The sequence below is a fragment of the Falco punctatus genome (assembly GCF_963210335.1).
Source record: "Falco punctatus genome assembly, chromosome: 3".
NCBI classification, from domain to species: Eukaryota; Metazoa; Chordata; class Aves; order Falconiformes; family Falconidae; genus Falco; species Falco punctatus.
Window position 1 is genome coordinate 7,461,404 of NC_137582.1, and position 26,710 is coordinate 7,488,113.

Genomic DNA, 26,710 nt, shown 5'->3' on the forward strand with positions numbered 1-26,710 from the left:
CTGGAATTGAAACTGATTAAGTTAAATTATTCTTATTCCGTTCCATTAATAAAAAACAGTTGTGTATTAGGTTCATGAGACAATCATATTCATATCAGATTTATAAGTTACCAGGAAAAATACTAAAATATCTATTATGTTTTCACAGGACCCAGCAAATTACAGCTACACGTTTCAATAAAATATTTCATAACTTGTTAAACTTCTTCCACAAGAAACTCAAACTCATATTAGAATTGTGGAAAATTCTACATATTATGTTTTATCATACTTCCTCAAAAAAAGACAGAAGAGCAATTAATTCATCTGTTGTTTAGATCACAGAGCAAGGACTCTTCAGAACATTTTTCTCCTCTTAAAGAACTCCTGAAAAGCATATCAGTAGCAGCGGCTGCTCTTCTGAGGCAACATGATAACATTTAAAATGTATCAAGATTCTACACAGAAAGACTTAAATACCTCAGATATTGTATCTGTTTTGACTGTAACCTTTCCAAGTGTTTTTAGAAGGAAGGAGATTGTGCTGACCAATGGTAAATTGGAAAAAAGTGGTTTATGGACTTAGGAGCCTGAGTTTGACTGAAACTCAGTGCATTTGAGTTATGGCAGCCTATGTCTCCTGTGAGACTATAGCCTCTATTATTCTGTAAGAATATTTACCTTTACATTATATGCCTATTCAAGAGTAAATTGGAAGAAAGGTAAACATGAATAAGAGTGCTTTTTCATTTTTTATGGCTGTCTGAAGTATTTCCAGACACCAATAGACTTTAATATTCAAGCTGATTTCCACTCTCCTTAGTATATGGAAAAGCTTCTCCTTGCCTCGATCGTCCCGTTTTCATTCCTGACGGACAAATGAAAGACTATCACTCACTGGAGTAAATGCAAACAGTAAATTATTTTCCCTGAGGAAGAAGAGAAATAAGAGAAAAAGGACTGACAGCAGAGTTTTGCAAGAATAATTCTAGTTCAGTGTAGTTTGTGTTCTGATACAGTGTCTAAAGCTGCACTTCATCCCATACTTAAGCAATGCACTAAATTTCTTCAGTGACAAAAATAATAAAATGTCTCATACTGTGGTGGAGATTTCTATAAATGGATAGGTTAGACATAATATTATCTTTCAGATGATAGGTTTCTAGTTATTTTCACTCTCTGTTTCTGCTACCTTAGCAATTCAAGATATATATTCTAACCACTTGGTGAACTAAATTAATGAGTTTGGGATTGTGGTGGGAGTCAAAAGTTGTGTCCACAAGGCATGGCTTGGGGATGTAGTTTTAAGCACTCCCCCCAAAAATGTGGTGGAGAATAGTTGTAACAACATAAAACTAATTATAACATATAAAAACTAATTTGGAAAAAAAGTGGAAAGTGTTTTTTCCACCATAGTCTCACATAGTACCAAATAAATACTAAATGGGAGGAGAGGCTATTTTTTCTTCTGTTTTTTTTTAATCATTACCCGATTACAGAGAGATTATATACTAACATAGCAAAGTACACAGATTTAGGTATTAGAGAAAGGTAATGAAAATGTCAGAGCAAATGCAAGATAAAATGCATGACTGAGACACTAAACTGTAACTGAATAAAAATAAATTCATATAAAAAGAATGTGAAGTACGGCTATAAAGTATTGATTCTGATGCTCTATATGTTTCATATCTAAAGCTGCCTAAATAAAATTACATGAAGATATTTAATTTTATTATTTGTCAGTCAATATTTACTTACAAACTATATGTGATTGTGTTAATTTTTTTGAAATTTTGCTTTTTTTTTAATCACTTTTTAGATTTGGCAAAGTATAACAGAACAGAACAGAACAAACTAGTTGTGTGGAATGAGAGAAAGTCTCAAACATCCTAATGAATAGTAGTGGGGTTTTTTTCAGTGAATGTTGCTGGAAACAAAAACAGTTCCTTTGTCACTCTAGCTGGCTTGTAATATAGTTTGAGACACTGATAATCCTCATGACTCACCTGTGCTTTCCTGAAGATATGATAAGATCATGTTGCCAGTGGCCTTCCTGTATTGCAGTGTTCATAAGCCTTATTAAAGTATGAATTAATTGCTTTAACAAATATAGGCACACCTTCTGCTTGTGGATTTTCAAAACCCTATCCCTGCATTAGGATGTAATTCAAATTTATTTAATATTGTATCTGACTATCTAATTTTGAAAGCTGAAATGTCAGGCTGCTGCTCAGAAGTGAGGGGATTCAGTTCTTTGTATGGCTTCCATGACAGAATAGGTGTAAAACGTATCCCAAAGATTCGCCTTAGATATTAAGGGGGAAAAAGCAGAGTGAAGCCTGAAAAGAACACAGAGCAGTCTTTCTAGATGATGTTTCATAAATGACATAGACAAGAAAAGTATGGATTGATTCTTCTTTGAGACAGGGGAATAGAGGTCCTTTTCAACACTACTTTTCTGTGAATTTGTTTTTCTACAATTTTGTTTTCAGCCTACCACCTAAAAGTTTTCCTCTTCTTAGTTCTCTGCCTCACATTTTGCCCATCCTCTTGGTATTAAAGGACACCTTTTCTAGGATAAAACATACACAAAAATATGTAATTAGCTATTGTGTGACACTGTGTTACTTAATGCCTGTGTAGTGGCTTGTGGGGCTCCTGAGCGGCTCTTTGTCACTTTGACAGGTACCATCCACCTCCGCATTCCTGAGTCCTCCCCAGTTGGGACAGCCATCGGTAGCATCAAAGCCACAGATGCAGACACTGGAAAAAATGCTGAAGTAGAATACAGAATTATAGATGGTGATGGGACAGATATGTTTGATATTGCAACACAGAAGGACACACAAGAAGGCATCATAACTGTGCGAAAGGTGATTATTAAAAACATTCACTAAATGATTTTGGTGTCAATTTCATGCCACAAATGTTCATTGCAAAAAAAGTGCTTGGCTCATATGAACGCATGTTCTAACTGCTTAACATTTGCAAGCATCCCCCATCAGTGTCTGAAAGGTACGATTTCTTTTTAAGATGAAATGGAAATAACAGGTGGTTCCAATATCTGAGGTGCAGCATGGGTTTAAAGCATTATTGCCAGCAAAGTATGTTAAGAAATGGACCACCCCCGATGCGTTTGTACTAATTATCTCTGCGGTTCCAAATACAGATTTATTTAGTATTCCTGTAACCTATTTTCTTCAGCAAGCAGTAGTTCATTCACTACTGAGAGAGGTAGGTTTTCCTTATCCTAGGAGATTCTCATCAACTTAGGTGACCGGTGTATGGCAGAATACAATCATACGCATGGGAACTGAGTCACAAGCTATGTTGTTTTATTTCTGTTTCCAACATGTAAAGCTGGTTAACACATGAGCAGTAAATAATGATGGTGTCCCTGTTTCAGAGCTAGCTGTCTTGTGTGTCAGAGCACTTTCAGAGGTGTAAGATCTCACACTTAGAAATGCCATCCTCCTGTTCCTCAAAAATTTCCCTTCCAGAAGTCCCTCAGTCCTTTTCTTTGGGATTTTGAGATGTGTTTCTAAATAGTTCAGGCAGCATTTCTAATATAAAACACTGTTTATATTAGCTTTTAAAACAAATCTCCTTAAGCATAAAGTAACAAATTAAACACTACTATGAAATATATCTCCATATTTCTTGATAATGGCAACCAAGGAAAAGATAAGTTCTGCAAAGATCAGAGTATGTTCCTTTTTAACCTCTATGTTATTCTATAAGCATAGTCATCATTATTTTTCCTTTTCCTAGAACTTTGCAAAGGCTTCTCTTGAGGTGTTCTTCTTGCTTGCTTCATATTTTTGGCACAAAGTGCTATTATATTAAATCAATAGAGTCTTGAAGAAAACAGTCTAATAACTCCACCAAGCATAAAACTCTCATAATTTATAACACAGAAGCTCTGAAAATGTCACCAATAAATACTAACGAACAAGATCTCATTCTGTCATTAGCAATCTGGCACATTTTGCAATTTCCAGGATGCTTTTCCATACCGATAAATAAGTTGTTTATTCGGATAGCACAGACAACAGCAGTAACTAGCAAGGAAGAAGATATGCTTAGTTTGTTAATTTATAAAAATATTCTTTTTTTAATTTGTTTTTTATTTAGCCATGTTGATTGTTGTTTCTGTTTTCAATGATGAGTAACTATGAATAGCTGGAGTTCCTTTACTGATCCCCTAAACTAGTAAGTCTGAATTTAATACCTGCCACAAAAGAACTTTTTCTAGACAAATTCTCACAGATTAAATAATTGCCTTGCCACAATGTCATACATTTGGGCAACAGTTTTCTTCATTACTGGTGATACATTGGAATACCTCTGTAATCCATGCGTTTCATATCCATGTTTTGTAGAATAGCCTGAAGAGATGTCCAAACTGGATGTGAATGTACTAGTAGCATGTTAACTACATCTTCACGGCACAACTTCTGGCCAATTAAGCCAGCTAATTAGAATAAAGCAGGATCAACATGGCTTCTTTGCTTCTAGGCTTGAAGCCAGCACCCCTTAATAGCAGCATATTGCACTTTGTAGACACACCAATGGTCTCATATCTAGGTTACATAGCAGCTCTTTGTTGCGTTTCTCAATTCTATTCATAGATATTCTCCCTTCTGTTCTAACTACCTTTTTAAATCAAGTATCGGGCAGTGGGGAAAATCATTCTTTCACTAGACTTCATCTTTCTGCTTTTAAATAGAATATTTAAATTTCTAGGGTGTCCCTCTAGCATCTTTCATGAACATTAATTTGTATTTAAAAGCAGTTAGGCAGAAAAAAACAAGTCTTCTACCACTCACTTTGATGAATGAAAACCACCAGCTTGATACCTCCCTGAGATTTTGGGGGAGTTAATAGTGTCTTCTCTGTGTCAGTAGGGTAAATTCTGAACTTGCTCATTTCCTCTGTATCATTAACTGTCTAACACTTTTAATCTATGACAGTTAGAAAAATTTGAATGAATAAAGGTTCTTCTCTATCCAAAATAGTTTCTAATTACAAACCTGAACCTTTCCTCCTTCCATTTTAAAAATGAACTTCTGACGTCAGTTCTATTTTGAAAAAAACAAACAAACAAACTCAAACAAACCCAACAAAATCTCTGATGCTGGATTAATTAAGTTAAATGAAAACTAACAAGATTAAGCTCTTACTGTTTCTCTAGATACAGAGTACTTTGACACATCCCTCCTTCCTTAAAAGAAACCTAAACCATTCCTAATGCTTAAGGCCAGATACATGTTTTTGACAATAAGGATACTCAGACTATTTTGAGTATCCAAGAGTTTATAGCATTTCCTGAGAAATATTAGTATTAAGTACCTTGTTCTGAAATGTCATTATTTCAAGTCTGTATTTTGAAGTATTTTAAATGCCTGTATGATTTCTTCATATCCATGTTCAGCTGTGAAACAGCTGCAAAATTCATAAAAATAATTGGTAAATTTGCACTGAAAATTTTTGTCATTGTTGCTATAATAATACAAATAATATTTAGGAAGAGAAACTTCCTCTAAAAACAATGGGAATTTATCACTAAAGAAAGTGATCACAATGCTGTGGAAAATCTGAACTGTATTTGGGTTCCCCCGACTGAGAGCAAGATCTGAGAAGGCTTGAGTCCTCTTCAGTTTCCATTATGTATGTAGGGCAATATCTTTCAATATATAATGTAATATAATAAACTTTATCATCATCTTCATTTTTAGCCACTGGACTACGAGACAAGACGACTTTATACCTTGAAAGTAGAGGCTGAGAATACACATGTGGATCCACGCTTCTATTATCTTGGGCCTTTTAAAGATACAACTATTGTGAAAATCTCTGTAGAAGATGTAGATGAACCTCCTGTCTTCAGCAGATCTTCATACCTTTTTGAGGTGCATGAAGATATTGAGTTGGGGACAATAATAGGAACAGTAATGGCACGGGATCCTGATTCGGCCTCTAGTCCAATAAGGTAATACTCCAGTCTCTGTAAACACAGCGTTTGCTAACAAAATTAACAGAAATAGTAATACAACATGAATATTCATGTACACATTGTGCACAGGAAGATGTTAATTTTTTTGTGTTATTTACTAGTGTCCCAGAGATAGACACAATTGAGAATGATGTTATCTATAAGCGTCCAAACACCTTGGGGAACAGCCATTCACTTGACATACAGGAGACTCAGGAAATGTTTTCTAGTACTTCAGATCTCAGAAAATGTATACAATTACATATTGATTTCAAATAGGCCTTTCAGGACAATTTCTTGCTTCACACTGAAAAAGTGCCAAACCATTTTATGGCCCAGGAAGGGGACAGAGCTTTAATGCTTCCTCAGGTTGGTCCTGGAAAGTATGCAATGCTGATCTCACCTGCTCTGGTTGGTGCCTCCTGTTCTGCAGGCTTGCCAGAGTAATTGCTATACAAGATAAAATTATCTGTGTGTGCTGAAATACGCCAAGGAATTAGACCTTGAAAAATTAATAACTCTAAAAATCTTTTCTACATATACCACTAGATACTACATGCTACGTCGCATCTAGCTGAGTGTAGTAAACTATATTTTGGTATGGGTTTTTTTGTTTGTTTTTCTATAATGCATAAGATTTAAGAAACAGATAAGGCAATTCAGTCCAAGTTGAACGTCTGTTGTCTGAAATACCGAACAAAGCACAAAAACTATATTCTGGCAAAAGAACCTTGTTTAATGACTTCAAAGTCAATTTCTGCATATTTCTTAATGAGGCCCAGGTGGTAAAACTGAATTAGGAAATGAAACTGAATCTAATTTTCTCCTACAGTAATTCGTGTGTATGGAAAAGATAGGATATAACACCAAGCCTCTAAAATTTAAGAATATATAAATAACTTAGCATTGCATCTTTATCCACTCTAATTGCATGAGACCACCGACAATTTCAGTATTTATATTTTCTTAATCATGACTGTAAAAAGAACAAACTTTGAGCTTTCACTCATTTTGTTTCTGATGCAACTTAATCAATTGAACAACTGTAGCATGTATTTTCCTCATCACTATTATTTGCAGAGTAGCGACTTAAATATTATTTTATATAACATTTCTATGTCCTATTGATGTTTTGCTCATTCTCCCGTAGAAAATTATTTTGAAGAGGCAGGTGGAGCAGACCAGTATTAATAAGAGCAAAGAAATTTCAAAATTTTTTACAAGGGACGATTGAACCCAGATTTAGTTCACTTGGAGAACAAAATTGAAGATATATGTGATAATGCTCTTCATAGTACAGTCATTTCTTTCAGCTTTCATTTAATGTTATTTAGTTGAAGACAAGAACATTAACACAACTTCCATAGCGTAGATCAAATTATCTTTAGTATTTGCTCTGTTCTTCAACTTCCAAAGCAACCTTGAATATACATTCAAACAAGAATTAGCTAGGATAAGTTTTTACATGCTTTCACTTCTTAAATTATCTACACTAAATACAAAGCGCTATGTATTTGCCCCAGAAGTGAACAACTAACACTTTAACTAAAGTATTTTGAAGTTGGTATATTTCGGAATTAGGGAAGTTTGTACAGTACTCAAATAGTTAGTTAAAAAATATTACAAGCTTCAGACTGTAGAATTGATTCAGGTTTTTGGTTGGTTTTTTTTTGTTTGCCTGTTTATTTTATTTATTAGTTTCTGTTTATTAAGACTCCATATAAGTTAGGCTTCCTATAAATTCAGTGCCAATAGCTTCCTGTTTTACTAATTTCCATTTTGTTCAATGAATAAGGAGCTATTTCCAAAAGATAATAATTCTTGTGCATTTGCAGGTTATTAGAGGCAATATGATGGGGTAAAAATATGTGCTTATCTCATGGCTATGATCAAATGGTATTGAATTTTTAATCGAACAATGTGGAATACATCTCATTAGCTAGAGAAATTGTTATTGCCTATTGAAAAAACGTTAGCTAGAGTGCTGTCAAAATAAGTTCTTTTCCTCATTAAAACTACTTCCATGGATGAAGTAAAATCAAATGCTTATCACATAAGCCAAATAGTCTTAATATATAATATAATTCCTCTGAAAAATATCAGGTTTTTGTTTAATCCTAACAGTTATTATAGTCAGCTAGTAATAAAAAAAAATAATAATTTAAGCAAATCTTTCCTGCACTTTAGAAGTCTTTTGGGCTGTTCTAATTTCCTTCTGTTTTGTTTCTGTATTCATTTTGTTGTTGGCTTTTTTGTTGGGGCTTTGTTTGTTTTACATATTTGTGCTACCATGTAAAGTGGAGTGACCAAACATAACACACCAAAACATTATAGACTGTATTTTCATATGACCATATTTTTTCATTTTGCTCAATTTAATTAAGTACTGTATATAAAAACAGATACACATGATGAACTGTTTAGATCACTCATAAACGTTAATAAAAAAATGAACAATTCTTTCTATTGCACTGTACAAGTGTACTAGCAGACTTTTTTTTTTTTTTTAATTTGGCTCACTTCTGCCAATTAGTTACATAAATGTTCTGTACTTCACAAAATCCTACATTTAATTCAACATCAAAGGTTCAATCCTAACTTTGAAGGCAGTGTTAAACATTAGAAAAAATCGAGGAAAGAGAAATTTTTATGATTCTAGTTTGACATTCTGCCATATTGTCTTAGTTTTGCCTGTAGAAGTATGGCAACTATAGTAGCATATGAGGTCCTTTAACATCAGTAGTCATGAACGTGAAATTTCTGCATATGAACTTACTTTTACTGAGGTTTTTTTAACTCAATCACTAGTAAATCAATATATCCTGAAGTGTAGAAGCTGAGCTTGTAACGATACTTCTGAAAAGCTCGTAAATGAGCTGTCAGTCATAGTCTGAAGGAACAGTACATCAAAGAAAATTTTCCTTTCAGGATTAAAACAATTATTTAATTATTAGATTGAAATTCTGACTTATTTTCTATGATTCTCATCTATGTCTATAAAAGTTCAGATGATCAAATATTACATCACAAATACTACTATTGTATCATATTTATGAAATTCTTGCAATTTTTATTCTTCATTCTATGGAGCTAACAGAATTTTCCTAAGTGTTTACAGAAACTAAATGCATGTCTTCTCAAAACTAACCTTTGTAATGTAACATTAAAAGCTATATTAACTTGTGAAATGTATGTTTTCTTCCATTTTCTATTATTTTTATAATACTTTTCCTTTTTTTATTATATTTAGGTTTTCTCTGGATCGTCACACCGACCTTGACAGGATATTCAATATTCATTCTGGAAATGGGTCCATCTATACTTCAAAGACACTTGACCGTGAGATATCACAGTGGCACAATCTTAGTGTTATAGCAGCTGAGATCAGTAAGCCAATTTAGACTCACTCTTTCCGTTTTTCCTTAGTCTGCAAAATTACAGCTTGACTTTGAGGCAAAAAAACCTCCCTGCCTTCTCCCCCTGCCCCTTTCTATTAGATATTCTGGGAAAATAAACTGGGGGTATCTAACAACAGTCTCCTCATTGCTTTTTTTTCTTAACTACTTCCACCACTGACCTTTAGTGTTCAAGTTACTTCTGAACTGTTAGCCAATTAAATAATAACACTGCAGTAACTCTGTTTTTTTCTTTTTCTTTGATGATAATGACATGATTTTACATTTAAAGTAGAAGAGCTCTGGATAAAAATCTATGGTTTCGTCTCTTATAATTTTCCTCATTTCCTTAGAAACAATTTCATTATCTCTTCCTATGGTATCTACATCTACAGCTCTTGGAATCAATACATCGTACAAGTTAGGTTCAATTTGATTCCTAAGCTGTAGCGTTTCTTGGGAGCATTTAAATCAGCTTTCAGTAGATATTTTCACGTTAAAAGTACAAAGAAAGCAGAGATCTTTCTAAACCTGTTACATTATTGAGATTAACTCTAACCACCCAACAGAAAATTTTCTAAAGAGACATACATCTGATCTTTGAAATAAGCTAGTGAGGATCACTTGATTTCAAAGTTACTGGTTTTGGGGGGGGGGGGGGGGTGTGTGTGTGTAATTTTACATCAATAAAAAAAGAAAAGGAAAATTAGAAAAAGCTTATCAGCAGTGAAACATGGCTGGCCAGAACAACACTGCAGAGCCTATTAACCACTCCTAGTCTGCCTATCCCCATTTTTGTAGTCCAGATTAATAAACTGGTTGTATTGAGCACACCTGGTAGCTGTACTTTTTTTCAAAAACCTTTCATTTTCTCTTGTAATGCATTGTCCTGAGCTTACAATCCTTCATAGTGTGGTCCAGTGTTGCAAGAATAGTTTTCAGAAGTATTTATATAATGAAAAAACTTAGTATTTTTGAATGATTATATCACAATGCTAAACTTATTTCCTGGTCAGGATACTTTGAGCAAATTTACATTCTGGACCTAGTTGGAGTAGCTAGCATTCTCCAGAGGTATGATAGTTTTGGAGGAAGAAGTAAAGGGGGAGATTTAGGTATTTAAATCTTTAAAAATATTACCTGTGAAGCATGACACAATGGGAAAGCAGTGTTAAGATTTATTTGGAAAGTCAGTATAAAAATGCAAAAGACTATGAAAAACTGCCAGACTGTGAAAAACCTGCCATTTTAAACAATTCCAATAGTCAAAAACATCTACATCTCACTCTTTAGCAAAGATGTTATTAATAACAAATGAATTTAATGACAGCTAATCCTAAATGTTTACTCTTTTATTTGAAGCTGCTTAAAAGAAAAAGAAAAAGGAAAAAAAAAAACAAAACCACAGTAATTTTGAATCATCTCTAGTGTTACTTATCCCATTAATTAACAATAAACAAATTAAAATTGCAAAATCATATGCAGAATTCCAAAAAATGGCTGCACTTCTTTACTCCCAGGTATTATTTCAGATTCTTGGTATGGCAAATAGATCAGCAAGTGAGAACAGGGACACTTGTATTCCTGAATTAGCTGATACTTATGAAAGGACACTCTAAATAATACTAGGGTTTTGTCATTTGGCAAAGGGGAGGTTACTATTCTTGTTCTTAACCTAAGGTCTAAAAATCTACGTTCATATTTTTTAAGGCAATTTAAACATAAAATCTCTGAATCTAATAAATTCTTTACCAGATTTGGCGGGGGATACTTTCACTGTTTTTGTGGATTTTCTCCCTACTTATTAAGGCACAAGAGGAAAGTCAGGCTTGAAAAATTTTCCAAATATGCATGCATGTTGTGATTGAAATTAACTCTATCCCAGCCAAAACCAGCATAATTCACAAAGTCAATAATGTATTTTCTGTGTAAAACAAAACAAATTATGAGTACTTTTAAAATTAAAAATCAAAACCTTACAGCAGAATAATACTCTTCTTCCCACAAAATAATCAAATTTGTCATTATAGTACTGGGCATACTTTTTATATACTATATTGCATAGATAATTAACAGTTGCAGACCCTATTTACATGTGAAATCTTCATTACTCACTAGATAACAATAATTTAATTTTTACTTAAAGCAAAACATCTTATTTTTCAGGGGGCCTGATTCTTACCTGATGTAAGTTTGTATGTTACATTTTGACCAGTTTCATACCTAACCTTTTTTGTTTATTGCTCATGAAATTTGAAAGAAAACAGAAAACTTTTAGTAGGAAAATAAATTCATTATTCTTCTCTCTTCTCCTGTCAGACAACCCCAAAGATACTACTCGTGTTCCAGTCTACGTAAGAATTTTGGATGTTAATGACAATGCCCCACAGTTTGCTGTATTCTACGATACTTTTGTCTGTGAAAATGCAAGAGCTGGACAGGTATGCCTTTGATAAACACTTCCTAGTATCCAGTTTTGCTATGGCATTCAACTGTAGATTATTCTTGCCTCTTTCTTGGGAGAAATCATGTCCGAAACAGCTTCTGAAATGTTGAAAATGAAAACAAAGTAACTCTGCAGTTGAGGCGTGGAGTGAAATATCAATACATTACAACAGCATTAGTGTGTGAATTACCACTTTTCTTTACCTAACCCTGTAACACTGTTAAATCCTGAGTAGATATGTCCAAGACACATGGTCATAATTAGTTTTGCTATTATCTTCACAAAGTAAAACGTTATATGTAACTACTAAGAATTTCAATCTATATTTTCAATAACTCTCAAATAGCAAAATACAGATATATTTCAACCCACGCTGATGGTGGTTACAGACAGCTACATCTCTCATACTTTTGTTTTTTCCCCATTGTTAGCCTTATCTTTATTATCACACCAAAAACTTTGGAAAAGAACATACAAAACATACATTTTTTTAACTGGTGACATAATATTTTGTTTTGCCTCCTAGAGGCTACATAATGTCTACTTCAATTTAAGTGAAAGGACTGCACTCCTTAATATCTAGTTCCTAACAGTCAGCTGCTTATTAGAACTGTTAAAAAACTGGTTTCCTATTACAGCACAGCATGTCCCAGGGCACAGTCAGCCAATAATAAATCCTTTAAAATGGTAGCAGTAGTATCTCAGTGCAATCATTTTAGCACCTTTGAAATGAACATGGGAGAAGTATCAGTTTATCTTAACTCTTTCAGTCCTACAGGTATGGCATTTGGGTTGTATTACAAATTTCACATTCAGATTGCCATCCTTCTTTCTAGAAGTAACATCAGCTGGAAATTAGAACAGAGGATTTAAGGAGCAAATTTATAATGCATAAAATATCTAAAGTTACTGAGCAAGGGCATTTATCTGCCTCAAGGTTTATAAAAGAATTCGAACTGTTAAATAGATAGAAATCACTGGCTAAACATCTAGAATTTTTGACAGTTGTAGTGTCTTCCATAAATGCTAAAAATAATAATTTAAGCATTTTCAGTATGGGATATGGATTAGGAATTGGAAAAGTAGAGCACTGAATTTTCCTCTTCCAGTTAAAAAAACAAAAAACAAACAAACAAACAAAACAAAAAAAAAAAAAAAAAAAAAAAAAACAAAAACCACAACCAAAAACCCCCCCTGGGTTAAAAAAGTCTATATGCACTAATTCACAAAGTTTACTCATTTGAGGTCTTAGAATCTGTTCTGTCCAAGTTACTACTATAGAGGATGAAGAATTTCTTAATAGAACAGTTATGTTTTCATATAAACATATTTTGAGGAACTATATTTTTTTGAGGTATCTACAGTATTGATGTCAGTATAATTTAAAACTAAACATAAGTCATTTCTGCATTGCACTGGTTTTCTGTTCACATTCAGAAAATGCCATCAGTTAAAAGTTGAAAAAAACACTTGAATTGTTTATGACTAATAAATGAGAAGATAAATAAGTGTTCGTATCCATGAATATTTATTTAAATTGTTATAGAGCTCAATATTGTCTCTTTTATCAGAAAAAAAGTGCCAAGTTTACTAAGAAGGGCTATCAATATATTATTTAAAAAAAATCTGAGTTGCAAATGATTGTTTAAATAATTTGCTGGAAATGCAATGCAGGATAACATGAGTAATCTAATTGAATGTAATTATATCCTTCTTATGGGTAGATAGTAAATAAGACTTGTTATTTTGGAATTCAGTCTGTCCTGAGAGATTGAATGTAATAAATCCATACAGAACATGGTTCCCTTAGTTTTATTCCTCTCACATTTATGCTACTTTTCTTTCCTTTCAGGTTTTCATAATTACATGTGATCCATGATCAAATATAAACCTTCTATTAGATCCCTTAAACTATTATGATACGTCATCAATCACAAATTTTGTGGTATACGTTTCAATATTTCCTATCTCCTTTTGACAAACATTTTAATGAATATTGTTTTCCCATTTATTTTTCCTTAAAATTTCCATTTACTTAATTTATATTGAAGCACATATAAAATATATATAAACATATATATACGCTTACATATATAGGCACACACACTGTATATAATATATATGGAAGTGTGTATATACATATATCCACAGATACACATATATGCATATGTATAGCAAAAGAGAGAGGGAGAATACTTTTAAAGAAATGTGATTTTTGGAGTCTGAGTAATTCTCAGGTCTGTGATTGTTTTCCTGCATGTTATTATTGTTGATGTCAGATCATACCATGACCTTCCAAATGATGGCAATGTCCTGTTCCAAAAGCTACAAAAAAGCAGCACCTGTGGCAGAATGCCATTTTGATGGTTGTTCTTTCAGCCCCCCAAAAATGAGGACGAACTGGGTGTTGATGGCATAAAGGGGGCACAGGCATTCATATGAGCTATACAAGGCTGACTCAGCCTGAGTTGAGGGGAAGAAAGGAACAAAATGCTTGGACTGCTGCAGCCCTGTACACAAAGTTCAGCTGTCCTCCACCCCCAGGTGAGAAGAGCCAGGAGATGGACATCTGTGCAGATGCATTCCCACTGGTTTTATCAGCTCCCAGCTGCCACACATCTGGCAGCTCAGAAACCAGCCTCCAAAGATCCTCTAATGTAGGAGACAGGAATCAATGTACAAAGCAGAAGTCACTCCTAATTTGGAGAGATTTTACATGGGAGCTGAGTATATTTTTTTTACATATTCATTTTCCCTATAGTAATGATCAGAAGAGCAGCCCTTCTCCCTTTCTAAGTGACCTGACAAAAGAAAAGGCAGAGTGAGCAGACCTTGGACAGCAGCCAGGTGCCCACCCAGCCACGCCCTCTGTCCTCAAGAGTACAGAAAATAAGATGAAAAAGAGAATGGGTTGAGATAAAGACAGGGAGATCACTTCCCAGTTAACATCACTGGCAAAACAGTCTTGACTTGGGGAAAATTAATTTAATTTACTGCCAGTTAAAAATAGGGTAGGATGGTGAGAAACAAAGACAAGAGAACTAAAACACCTTCCCTCCATCCCTTTTTCTTCTCAGGTTCACCTTCAACCCTTCATTCTTGGCCTGTCTACCTCCTCCTCTCTGCCTCTTCTCCCTCCTCAGCTGTGCCCAGCTCCGGCCGGGCCCTTCCCAGGGGCCGCAGGGAACCACCCGCCCGCCGGGGTCTGCCCCGGGCCCGCGGGGGCGTCTGTGCGGGGGCGCCCGGAGCCCCCTGCCCCCTCCCGCTCCCCCCTCGGGGCTGGCCGGGCTGTTTCTCACCCCGTTGCCCTCAGCCCTGGCTGCCGGGCACCGTTTTGCCCTTTCTCAGCCCGGCTTTCCCCGAGGCGCCCGCCCGTGGCTGCGGGGCTCAGCTGTGCCCTGCGCTGGGGCTGGTGGAGCCGCCTGGAACTGCCTGGAACTGGCACAGGGCAGCCCCCACCCCTGCAGCTCCCCACTGCAGCTGTCAGCACTGGGCACCCTGCACCTGACACAAGTATATTGTGATGTTTAAATGAGAATCTGCTTATTTTTCTTTTATTTCACTTTGGCCGTTCATCATCTTCTACTCTGGTCATTGTAATACATATATATACACACCTGTGTCTGGGAGGCTATATACATAAAATTAAAAAATATTGAATAACAAACATATGCCAAATCACAAAGGCCTTGCATTAACCGACCTGTACTGTTACGGGTGCCCAGTGGCATTTTGGTCGTTTCAAAGATCGTGTCCTTTCCCTGAAGAGCTACCTGCCTGAACCAGGTGCAGGAAGCAGGCAAACAGCGCGGTTCTCTGCAGCTTTCAAAGCCCCAAAAGCAACAAGAAAAGTTGTATTTCCGTCTGGATCTCCAAGCGTGCTTGCTGCAGTCTTGCTGTTAGCCTTCATTTTACTAGGTCTATGCACTTCTTCTCTTGTCCCAGTGTTATAGAAATCAGTCTAGCTCATCTCTTTCAATGACATTTTAAAATATTATGACTTTTTTGTTTTATTTTCTTTTTCCTGTACCTTAATTCAGCATAGGTTATATAAACACACTAAGTTTCTTGAACCAATTCTTTTTATGTTGCTCCTTTTCTTACCATGTCATTTGACCCATACACAAAACTTAGCAGGGATACTTTTCTCACCATAACCTGGCTTAAACATGGCTTTTGATATCTTTATGTTTCCAGCAATTGCATTATTTTAGTCACCAGGTGTCTTTCTAATCATTACTCCTTTTATTGAAAAAAATAACCAAAATTTTGTCTATTGAAAAACTGAATACCTTGAAGTTTCATTTTCTAGCATTCAATTTTCCTTTCCTCTTTTTAGATTTTTTATAACTTGATCCTGCCATGTTATTTTATCTTTATTTATTGCTTCTCCCTCATTTCTTTTGTCATACTAAAATTTGTGGTCAACTTACTTATTTTTTTCTGTTCCTTTTCCATCTTTTCTGATTTATTCTTATTTTAGTTCCTTCAGTGTATTTCCGTAGATCTTACGTGTTCCAGTGGTTTTAGTAGTGTCAGAATTTTCTTCTTGCCTTACTTATTTTAAAAACTCTCAAAGTTTTGTTTTACTCTGGCAGGAGAAAGTTTTTGTAATGCAAATCAGTGTAGGGTTTCTAAATAGTTGTGGGTTTTTTTCTTAATAGTACATTATATTTTCTGTTCTTTGTACAGAATTTGAAAGCAAATATATAGTGGTTTTAGAAAAAATAACCATTTATTTGAACAGTGGATAGAACTGATGCTCAGAGGACCTACCAAGCACAAAGGTGAATTGTGTTGGAATAAACAGCCTACACAGCAAACTTATTTCCATTGTTTTATCAGCTTTTAGTGGCTAACAACCCTCTTTGACTGTTTTTGGGCCCTTAATTTCCTGGCTGTTTTCAGACAGAGGAACATCCTTGGCTTCCCTGAAGTTACTGATTTGTGGCTAGCAAGGAGAAGCAACTTACTGTGAGTGTAATGGGGGTATCCCATGGTTGATTGGTCTAAGGGGAAAACACCAGTCTATGAAACCATGTGTAAACCAGGATATATCACATTAATATAGTTAGCAATAGCATCAGGAATTTGTTTGCAAACAATGTAACATAATGCTTTCAACTACTGGGGTTTTTTGGGGGGTTTGTTTTTTTAATGTAAACCAAAATCATTCCCCCTGCCCTGTTCCATGGGAGTCAAACAGAATTAATGTAGGACTTACACTAACTTCTGTATTTGAACACATTGCCTGGAACAAGGGAATACTAACTAGGCTTGCCTCTCATCAAAACTCCCAACATCAAATAAGGTTGTGCAAGTATCATGTGCATACTGGTATATGTTATGTCATGTAAGACCCCATTAATTATAATTACTTTTGTGTTAGTACGATTACCAGTATAGCTACTCTAGCTACAAAGGCTGTGGGGAATAATTTTATGACAATTCCAAGGAAACAAAAGACTTCCCAGATTTTCGTTTTTGGAATAGTACTGATAACTTGTAAACTTCAGACAAATGTTTCAGACAAATAGCTGTTTCCTGGTAGCCTGTCACTTTTTAAAAGTCTAGTTTGTTAAATCAGTTTCTTATGTAAAGGCAGGGGGATAGCAGAAGTTAAACGCATCTATTTCCTCCTTCAAAGGGTCCCTTATAACTAAATAGGATTTTCTAATAAGACTTAAGTACTTCTTTCAGGGATAGTTACTGCTGTTTAATTACATTTTTTAAAAAACATAGTACAAACCGGTATAGACAAGTTAAGAAATTTGGGACTAAAACTTTTAAAGATTTAGTATTAATCAGTTTTACTAAGAAATAACAAAAATGTACATTAAAATCAACAGTTATTCTGCTATACTCATTGTGTATATTTACTATGTAAAACTGGTTACTAGATGACCTATAAGGCAGAGTTTACTCTCTGCCATTTCAATTCCTCACAATTATAGGTGTATATTCCACTAAGATAGGAAAAAGGCTACTAACGTATATGTTGATATATATGATGACAAATAAAGAGGTGTACTCACTACGAAATCTTTTTTCTTTGGTTAGATTTGCATATATTTCAGAGACTTTATAGTAGTTACCCTGCCATGGATTACTTCCTAGAGGTTCAGAGTCAAGTAAGCAATGGCTAGAAACTACAGATAGTATTGCGAGTGGCTGCCTAGCAACTGCACAAAAGGGAAAGCTCATGCACCACAGCTCCTGTGGTTAATTACAATCTGAATTATTCCTATCAGTTCTGTGCCCACAAACAACTGGACAGTAACTGGATAAAAATTGTAGAGTCATTGGATTTGCTTATCAAACAGCAATACACTCTGCTTAAAGTCGTTTGATTTCTGAAAATAATTAAAAACTTGAGCAAAGACTCACTTTCATGATATCCATAAGTTTACCCCAAGGCACTAGAGGAACAAGAGATGAAGCAGCATACACAATACACCGAAAGTCTGGAAGATAATATAGTGCGTCAGTCATAGGAAACACTTATTGTCACATCTTGCAATTGGTTGCACAGGGGAACAAAAGGAAGAGTCAAACACAAAGAACTGTCCGATACTGTTGTGTTTTAATGACAACTGGCCACTAAGCACCACACAGCTGTTCATTCGCCCCCTGCCCCCCCGCCCCCAGCAGGATAGGGGAGAGGATCAGAAGAGGAAAAGTAAGAAAACTCCTGGGTTGAGATAAAGACAGTTGAATAGGGAAAGCAAAAGCTGTGCACGCAAGCAAGCAAAACAAAAAATTTATTCACTGCTTCCCATCAGCAGGCAAGTATCAGCCATGCCCAGGAAAGCAGTCATCACATATAACAGTTACTCGGAAAGACAAACACCATAATGCCAAACGTCCCCCACTTCCTTCTTATTCCTCCAGCTTATAAACTCAACATGGTATTCAGTGATATGGAATATCCCTTTGGCTAGTTTGGGTCACCTGTCCTGGCTGTATCCCCTTCCAATTTCTTGTGCCCCTCCAGCCTTCTTGCTATCAGGGCCTGACAAACTGAAAGTCCTTGATTTAGTATAAGCATCACCCAGCAACAACTAAAACCATCAGTGTACTATCAACATTATTTTCACACCAAATCCAAAACACAGCACTACACCAGCTACTAAGAAGAAAATTAACTCTATCCCAGCTGAAACCAGGACAAATACTAATACTATGTGATGAAAAGGTCTGACTGCAACCCAGTTCTTGCTTAGACAAGTCTTGGAGAAGAGGCAGAACTGTTAAGAGTCTGAATGGATAGTCTGAAAAACATGTGAAAGCAAAATCCTCTATGACACACTTGGATTTTCAGTGTCTCCTCACCTTCATTTTGATCACAACCAGTGAAATAGAGGAGAGTGGAAGAAATAAGTAAAACAGAGCTTAGTTTTTTGTTTTGTTTTGGGGTTTTTTGGGGGAGCGGGGGTGTGGGGAGGAATGCAGCAGAGAGGGATTCCAGACCTCAAACCATTCTCAAACAGAAGTTGTGATAACATTTTGCTCAACAGTCAGGAAGTCAAATATGTCCTATTTATGACATCCAAGCCTGTGATGTTGCTACAATTGCCTGCAAGATAAATGGAATAGGCAAGCAAAGAAATAACCAAAACAACCTATATCATTGGCTATGGACTACATCTGTACTTTTGTTGCTTTCCAGCAATGCAGGAAGAATCTGCTTTCTCTCTTGCTTGATTGTATGTAATTTCCATGTGTTGTATGAAGCTTGCTTCATGTACAGGCCTTGAAAGAGCACCAGGTTAACGGGAAGATGCTGGTCCCTCCAAAGATCAAAGGCCAAATAAACTTCACCCACACTGAGTTCCCAGTCTGGTGAATAGCATATTCGTTGTGGTGACATACAGGAAGAACTTCAGAACACCAGTGTGAGAGGAATTTTTGAGGCTCACACAGGAGATGATGAGTACTTGCTCTGTTGGAATGTGTAGATGGCCTCATTTGAAAAGGAGATAGTAATGCACTTCCAATGTTAATTTCCAGTAATAACCTCATTTGAAAAAAAAAAAAAAAAGTTTAGGCTCTAACTAAGAATAGCAAAGCAAATAACGCTTTTCTTTGTAATGTATTTTACAATTTAATTTAGAGGTACTGTAAATGTGATAATGTATCTAAACACAATTTCACTAAGATCATCCTTAAAACTTTGCCTTTTAAAGAAACGTATCATCAAGTAACTTGAAACTGCATAATATTTAGCCAGCCAAATGTTTACTGTCTTTTTTGAATGATCCTTACATTTTAATATCTAAATGATACTTGCAACAAAAAAACACAGGCAATTTTTTAATCCCTAATGTAAGCCAATTAGCTGAATTTGCTTGCAAAATGTTCATAAGGTTAAACATGATCAGTATTTGAACAGGGAAGTTCCTAGAGAACTTCAGTTGTTACAAGAAATGATGGATGGGAGAATTAACAGGAGATCTTTTCTTGCTGTCTGTTGTTCTGCTAAGAGACACTGGTTGGCAGTAGCTCAATAATCCTGGTAAACCATAAAAGATTTTAGGCTATAAAAAAATTCTACATACTCCTTTTGAACTACAGACACTCAAAAGTATAGGAGTTGATTTTCATCAGCTTAACAGCAACAACTGGACTGCATTCATGGTCTCCAGTTTTGAAGTAAAATGGACTGCTATTTTCTTGACTTAATTTTGCAAAAATCTCTATAAAGATTTATCTGCTAGTTATTCACTAAATAATTAAAAGGTTCTTCAAAACCAAATAGTACGTGCTTGTATTATCTGTTTTGTTCATCTAGCAAATTATTGGAGGTTTGAGAAATTGAGAAAACAAATTTAGAGAAAGACAAAACTCCGGTTGAGAAAGCAAGCAAGCTACTGTATTAAAAGAAATCTAATCCTTCCCTCCTGAAGAAATTTGTTGCTGTTTTCTGGATGGATAAGATAGAAGCTGGGAGTTAATCAGGCATTTGTGAAGGCAGACGGGAGCACGTTGCAATTGTTGATGCTAAAGATGTTCAATCCTGACAAAAGCTGTGATATGAAGAGAAATGGCTGTATCTGAAAGAACTGGAAGAGGAAAAACAAACAAGGTTTAACAAGTATGCCACAGGGAACGAGTAGTGTCAAAAATTAGATGCAATTCCATGCTTGAAAAAACACTGCAATTTAAAACGATGGATTAGAAATTAAGAATAAAAATTACGTAGGCTGAAGATTAACCTATTTTTGGAAGTTAAACTTAAGAACGTAACTGAACAGAACATTTATGCATACATGCACAAAACTTCAGCCGTAGGTACAGTTTTTATTGCTGTGGTATAAAAAAAAAAAGCACTCTTACATAAAGCAATAAATATGTCAAAAATATATTTTGTTTGGTAAATGACATTTTGCCACCCTTAGGTATAGAAAGTTCAATGAAAAAAAGCCACGCATTCATTTACCTGACATAAACAAATACTGATAAAGGTTTGCCATTAATTGTCCCAAAAATACCCAGACTTTTTTGTAAGCATTGCAGAAAGCACTCAAGCTGAGTGTTAAACTAACCTGATGCAGTTTACTCTGAGCATTGTGACACCACATTCTCATCCCACTCTGAGGTGGTGCATCTGTAGAATATGCTACAATGTTTTACAAGAGTTGAAATATACCATCTAAAAAAATATATAATAAAAAAATTACATAATCTAAAAAAATAATTTTAAATTATATAATCTAAAAATATATCATCTAACTGACATTTTTAATCTCAGGAATCTTATTGGTGTATTGTGCTATACTAATAAATAGAAAAAATACAGTTTTAGAAATAAATATTTTTATTTTGAAATTTAATTTGAAACTGTACCTTCCCTATGCTAAACATCTATTTCACAAAATACCATTTTAATCACAAAAATATAAAATATCCTCTGAATTCCTGTCTTAGGTGTTGACTTGAATTTAGAATGATGAATCAGTGATGAAGAATAAAAACAAACTAGGGTACAGATTAAAACATTTCCGGCAAGTTTTGTCCGCTATGTTATTACAAAGTTACATAAATACATATTGGAAAAGGATATCAAGGAGGACTAAGGCAGAAGTTGGCCATTTTATACATGTACATGTACTACCACACAAAAGATATGGATGCTCTTGTTAGAAAAACTTCTATGATACACTTGTTTAACATTTTTTCAGTTAATATGTTCTACAGATTAAGTCAATATGTGTATAGTTTGAATATGATGTCGTCTTAACACTTCTAGTCTTCTTAAAGTAGTCAGACGGCTATATCAAAAACCTAGGTGTATTTGGTGTATTTGTTGTTTGCTTTCTTTTTTTCCTGCAGCTTATTCAAACCATAAGTGCAGTAGACAAAGACGACCCTCTTGGTGGACAAAAATTTTTCTTCAGTTTAGCTGCTGTTAACCCTAACTTCACTGTTCAGGATAATGAAGGTAAAATCCATGCCTGTTCCAGGGAAAGTGTTTTATCTTTGCTGTCTGGCATACATTCATGAAATGTGTTTGCTTTTGATGTCTATCAATATGTAGAGAAATTTTTAAGGCTGATGCTAGCAAGAGTAATAATTTTACCTCCATGTTTGTGGTTTAGGACATCTACATTTTATCTGTGTAAGAGAGGTACAAATTTACATGTTAAAAATGTGATAAAACAAATTATAAAGCAAATCAGTAGAAGTGTTGGTTTGGGGTAAATAGCCAGATTAAATGCTTGACTGAAGGAGAAAAAAAGGTTTCAAACATGACTTAAACTGACAAGTTCAGATTTTTTTAGCCTTTCATCACATAGTTCTGATTCCTCTGTTCTCTTTTGCTTCTTTCTGACCATTAATGAAAATAATGGTTCTGAGCGTGTAGCGGCTTTAACTTTTCATCCTTTGTCAGTCTTTTTATGAGAGAAAATTATCAGAAGATTCTATTGGGGAAGGGGGACTATGCACCCATTGTAGCCTTCATCATCAGTATTGACTAACTGAGAGAGCTCTAGATTACAGAAGAAATAAATGAGGAGGGACAATGGTAGCAGCCTTCAAATGCATTAAAGGCATACAAGCAATGGGCATAACCCTCGTTTCCTGATGAAGATTTCAGAAAGTAATAGGCTGAAAACTGCAGAAAAAAATTATAACAGTAGGTAAAGTTATGAACTGAAATCAAATAGTTTGCGTAATTCATAAAATCCCCAGCAGCAGCGGTATTTAAAGATCCATCAGACACAGTTTCTGATGTCGAGTGAAAACAAATAGCATACAAATACCCAAAAGCAATAAAGAAATGTAATAAAGGAAAACTGCATTTCACATCATGGAGGCTATGAAAAAATATGTAATTTAATATTGTAAATAAAGATTATATTCTGGTGAGGAGGTCCTGAGTGTATAGAGGTAGAGATCTTGCTATTTCTTTTGTATCTGTAATTACTTTCTTTCTTTTTCAACATGGGTTATTTTAATTTCGCCTGAAGTTGGCTGGCAAGATAGCTAACTACTTACCTTAAGAGATCCACAAGTATGATGAACTTTTTTCCTTCTAAAGGAAACTAAAACTGTATTTTTTCCCTTTTGAACCAAAAAGTTAGCAGCTCTGGTGTTGGCTCACACTTGTAGTGTTGTGGCACTAACAACAGAAGAAATAGTCTCTCGCTGTTACTCATGTCTTCTCTTTCTTTCCTTCCTTCTGGCTGCTCAGTGAGCAGCTTTTGATGCTGAAGTATACTGCATACAACTAATATCTGTCTGCTGCAAATACAGTTTAGTAAGTTCACTTCTCAAAATGTGCGGTAATACCTCCTGTCTTTCACATCTTCTGAATTCCTAAGACAATTTTTACCTCAAAAAAATCTACTCCGTGTGCTAAGGTACAGAACTCATTGTTCTACAGGATGTTGGAAGTGTTTTGATGTGGAAAATCTCATACTGAGTTTACAGATAGCATTCCCATGGGTGTTGTCACAGAAGATCCATAGGGAGAATCTTTCAGAACATAATCTTTGTTGAACAGATAAGTGGAAGGTTATTTTTTCTCAGTTGGCCACTTCATTTCAGGGCTTCAGCCCTGAACTGGAACTGTGTCATGCACTGCATGCATTAATCTATAAAACATTTTAAGCTTTGAGAAATCCTCTTTTCAAATCACACTCAGAGGTGGTGCAGGAGCACAGAGGAGCAGACCAGATGTACAGAAAAAATTATAACTAGCTTTCTGATCAAATGGGAATGTCAATAGAAAGAGAGACATGTCACTGTGATATCAGGAACAGTTTCAAAATGCTACCAGTGATGTAAAATATGATGGTTTACATGTACTATAAATTATACACTTCATATCCATATACTCTACAACACTGTATTTTAATCAATTCAGATAACACTGCCAGAATTTTGACAAGAAGGAATGGCTTTAGTCGACATGAAATAAGTACCTACCTTCTACCAGTGGTGATATCGGATAATGACTACCCGATCCAGAGCAGCACGGGCACGCTGACCATCCGGGTGTGCGCCTGCGACAGCCGGGGGAACATGCAGTCCTGCAGCGCTGAGGCCTTGCTCCTCCCGGCTGGCCTCAGCACGGGGGCACTGGTTGCCATTCTCCTCTGCATCATTATCCTGCTAGGTAAGAAAAAAAAAATCATATTCCTTCCCATAAACGAATGCTTTGGGCCTGAATCTTTTTACAAAACTATGCAAGTTGGTAAAATTAATGATAATGGATTTTGCAAGAAGTAGTTCACTGCAATTTAAAACAATACAAAAAAGGCAAAACCTGTTTCTCTGGGAATTGGCCATTATAAATAAGAATTCCAAGTCAGAGACTGTTAAAACTATCAATGTGCAACCAGAAGCTCATTTTTGTTCTTTCATCAAGTTGTCCAAAAAAGATCAAAGAGGAATAGCATAATCAAAAATCACTTTAATGTCTTTCATTTTAATTTTTTGGTTGGTTTTTTATTTAAATAACTATCTGAAGTCAACATGCAGTATATTTGACACAGAATATGCTAGTAAATAGTACTTTTACTATATTGAAGCACTGTCTAACCAGAGGTTTCTGTGCTGTCATAAAAAAATATATGTAAATTTTGTAAAACTGCCATTTTGTGGTTTTCAGAATATCACTTAATGACCTACAATTCACCTCAAAACTAGTTTTTAACAGCATACTTTGAGCTTAAAAAAGGAAAAATATCTTCAGAATAGACCTGGCTATTTTGAAACTCATTAAAGTTACAGAAGGAGCGCATAGTCAGGCTCATGGCAGCAGAGCACACAATGTGTATTCAAAGCAGCACATTTTGATATAGACCTTACTGTGGTACCATAATACAGATACAGGTATTTATCCATTTATCAGACATACATGAATTGTTGAAATGTCGCTCTTGTACCTGGTGGATTTGCTACTAAGCAATTGCTAAATAGAGATCTGTAGCCATTCTTTGTTTCTCACTTTAAGTTATAGTGGTGCTGTTTGCTGCTCTGAAGAGGCAACGAAAGAAGGAGCCTTTGATCCTCTCTAAAGAGGACATCAGAGACAACATTGTGAGTTATAATGATGAAGGCGGTGGAGAGGAAGACACCCAAGCCTTTGATATTGGCACACTGAGGAATCCTGCAGCTATCGAAGATAAGAAGCTTCGACGGGACATTATGCCTGAAACTTTATTTGTACCACGGAGGACTCCTTCAGCACCAGATAACACAGATGTCCGAGATTTCATTAACCAAAGGCTAAAAGAGCATGATACTGATCCTTCTGCACCACCGTATGACTCGCTTGCAACCTACGCCTATGAAGGAAATGATTCAATAGCTGAATCCTTGAGCTCCTTAGAGTCGGGTACTACTGAAGGAGATCAAAACTATGATTACCTCCGAGAATGGGGCCCTCGGTTTAATAAGCTAGCTGAAATGTATGGTGGAGGAGAAAGTGACAAAGACACTTCTTAACCTACAGTAGGCTACATTTTTGTTTCCTTTGACTGGAAGTAATTTTACAGACACCTTCTGCACTCAACAGTATTTAACATTCAGGAAAATTTTCCTGCCACTCAACACAATTGTTTCTTTTTAAAATTTGTTTAAAATTTGTCCATTAATGTCAATCATTCTTTCTAGTAGGATGTCACTTGGAATATATACAGCATTTTATTTAATCACCTTCCAAGAGCCAAAGCTATGGAAATTCAGTGTTGTCCATTTTAGTAAGTAAAATAAACAATATCTTACCTTCAAAAATTTGAACAGGGTGATAATCCCTTAAGCAACCTCATGTACAAGCCGCTTCTGTTAGGTACATGTCCTATCCTTGCAAGTACAGCTTTTAAGATGGCAAAGAAGAAAAAATCCAATATGTCCTGTTCTGTACATTAAAATTAAAACAAAATGTACACGTGGTGTTAATAAGTGTAATATGCAGCTGGTTTAAAAAAAAAGTTTGTGCAACTTCATTTCATCAAATTCTATCTGCCAATGTTTTATATTTATATTTTTGTATTTATTTTTAAGAAATAAACCAGTTTTTACAACTACGTTGATGCTTGCCTCCCTGTTCTGGCCATGAATTCCAGGACTGAAGAGAACATGAAATTTCTATGTTGACAGCACCACCAACTGCTAGTACTTCTATGCTGCAGTGTTGTCCATACATTTAACACAATCTGAAGTACTTCTGTTCACATGGCGAGGATAAATTTATAGACCTATTTGCTTGCTCAAAAGTGCTACTTCCTACATTTGTCGTGTTTAAAAAGAATTTCATTTTTGAGCTGAACTAATGAGGATGTATTCTAGAAAGATGAACTGCTATTTTGTCTCAACTTGAATTACCTTAACCTAAAAACTAGGTAAAGTGTAAATAGTATAAATGACAATTAATTTTACCCC

The 26,710-nt window shown here is 35.3% G+C and overlaps 1 protein-coding gene across 5 annotated transcripts in view; it reads left to right on the forward strand.

Annotated features, from left to right (window-relative positions):
* Positions 1–26,352, forward strand: part of LOC308059842 (cadherin-10) — a 109,043-nt gene extending 82,691 nt beyond the window's left edge. For all 5 annotated transcript variants that reach the window (XM_080377774.1, XM_080377776.1, XM_080377775.1 and 2 more), the window contains 7 exons: positions 2,668–2,855; positions 5,721–5,974; positions 9,228–9,364; positions 11,692–11,813; positions 22,151–22,259; positions 24,189–24,440; positions 25,281–26,352. In XM_080377774.1, coding sequence (XP_080233900.1) covers positions 2,668–2,855; positions 5,721–5,974; positions 9,228–9,364; positions 11,692–11,813; positions 22,151–22,259; positions 24,189–24,440; positions 25,281–25,774 — 1,556 coding nt within the window. In that variant the 3' untranslated portion in view covers positions 25,775–26,352. The remainder of the gene's footprint in view (positions 1–2,667; positions 2,856–5,720; positions 5,975–9,227; positions 9,365–11,691; positions 11,814–22,150; positions 22,260–24,188; positions 24,441–25,280) is intronic.
* The last annotated feature ends 358 nt before the right edge of the window (positions 26,353–26,710 follow it).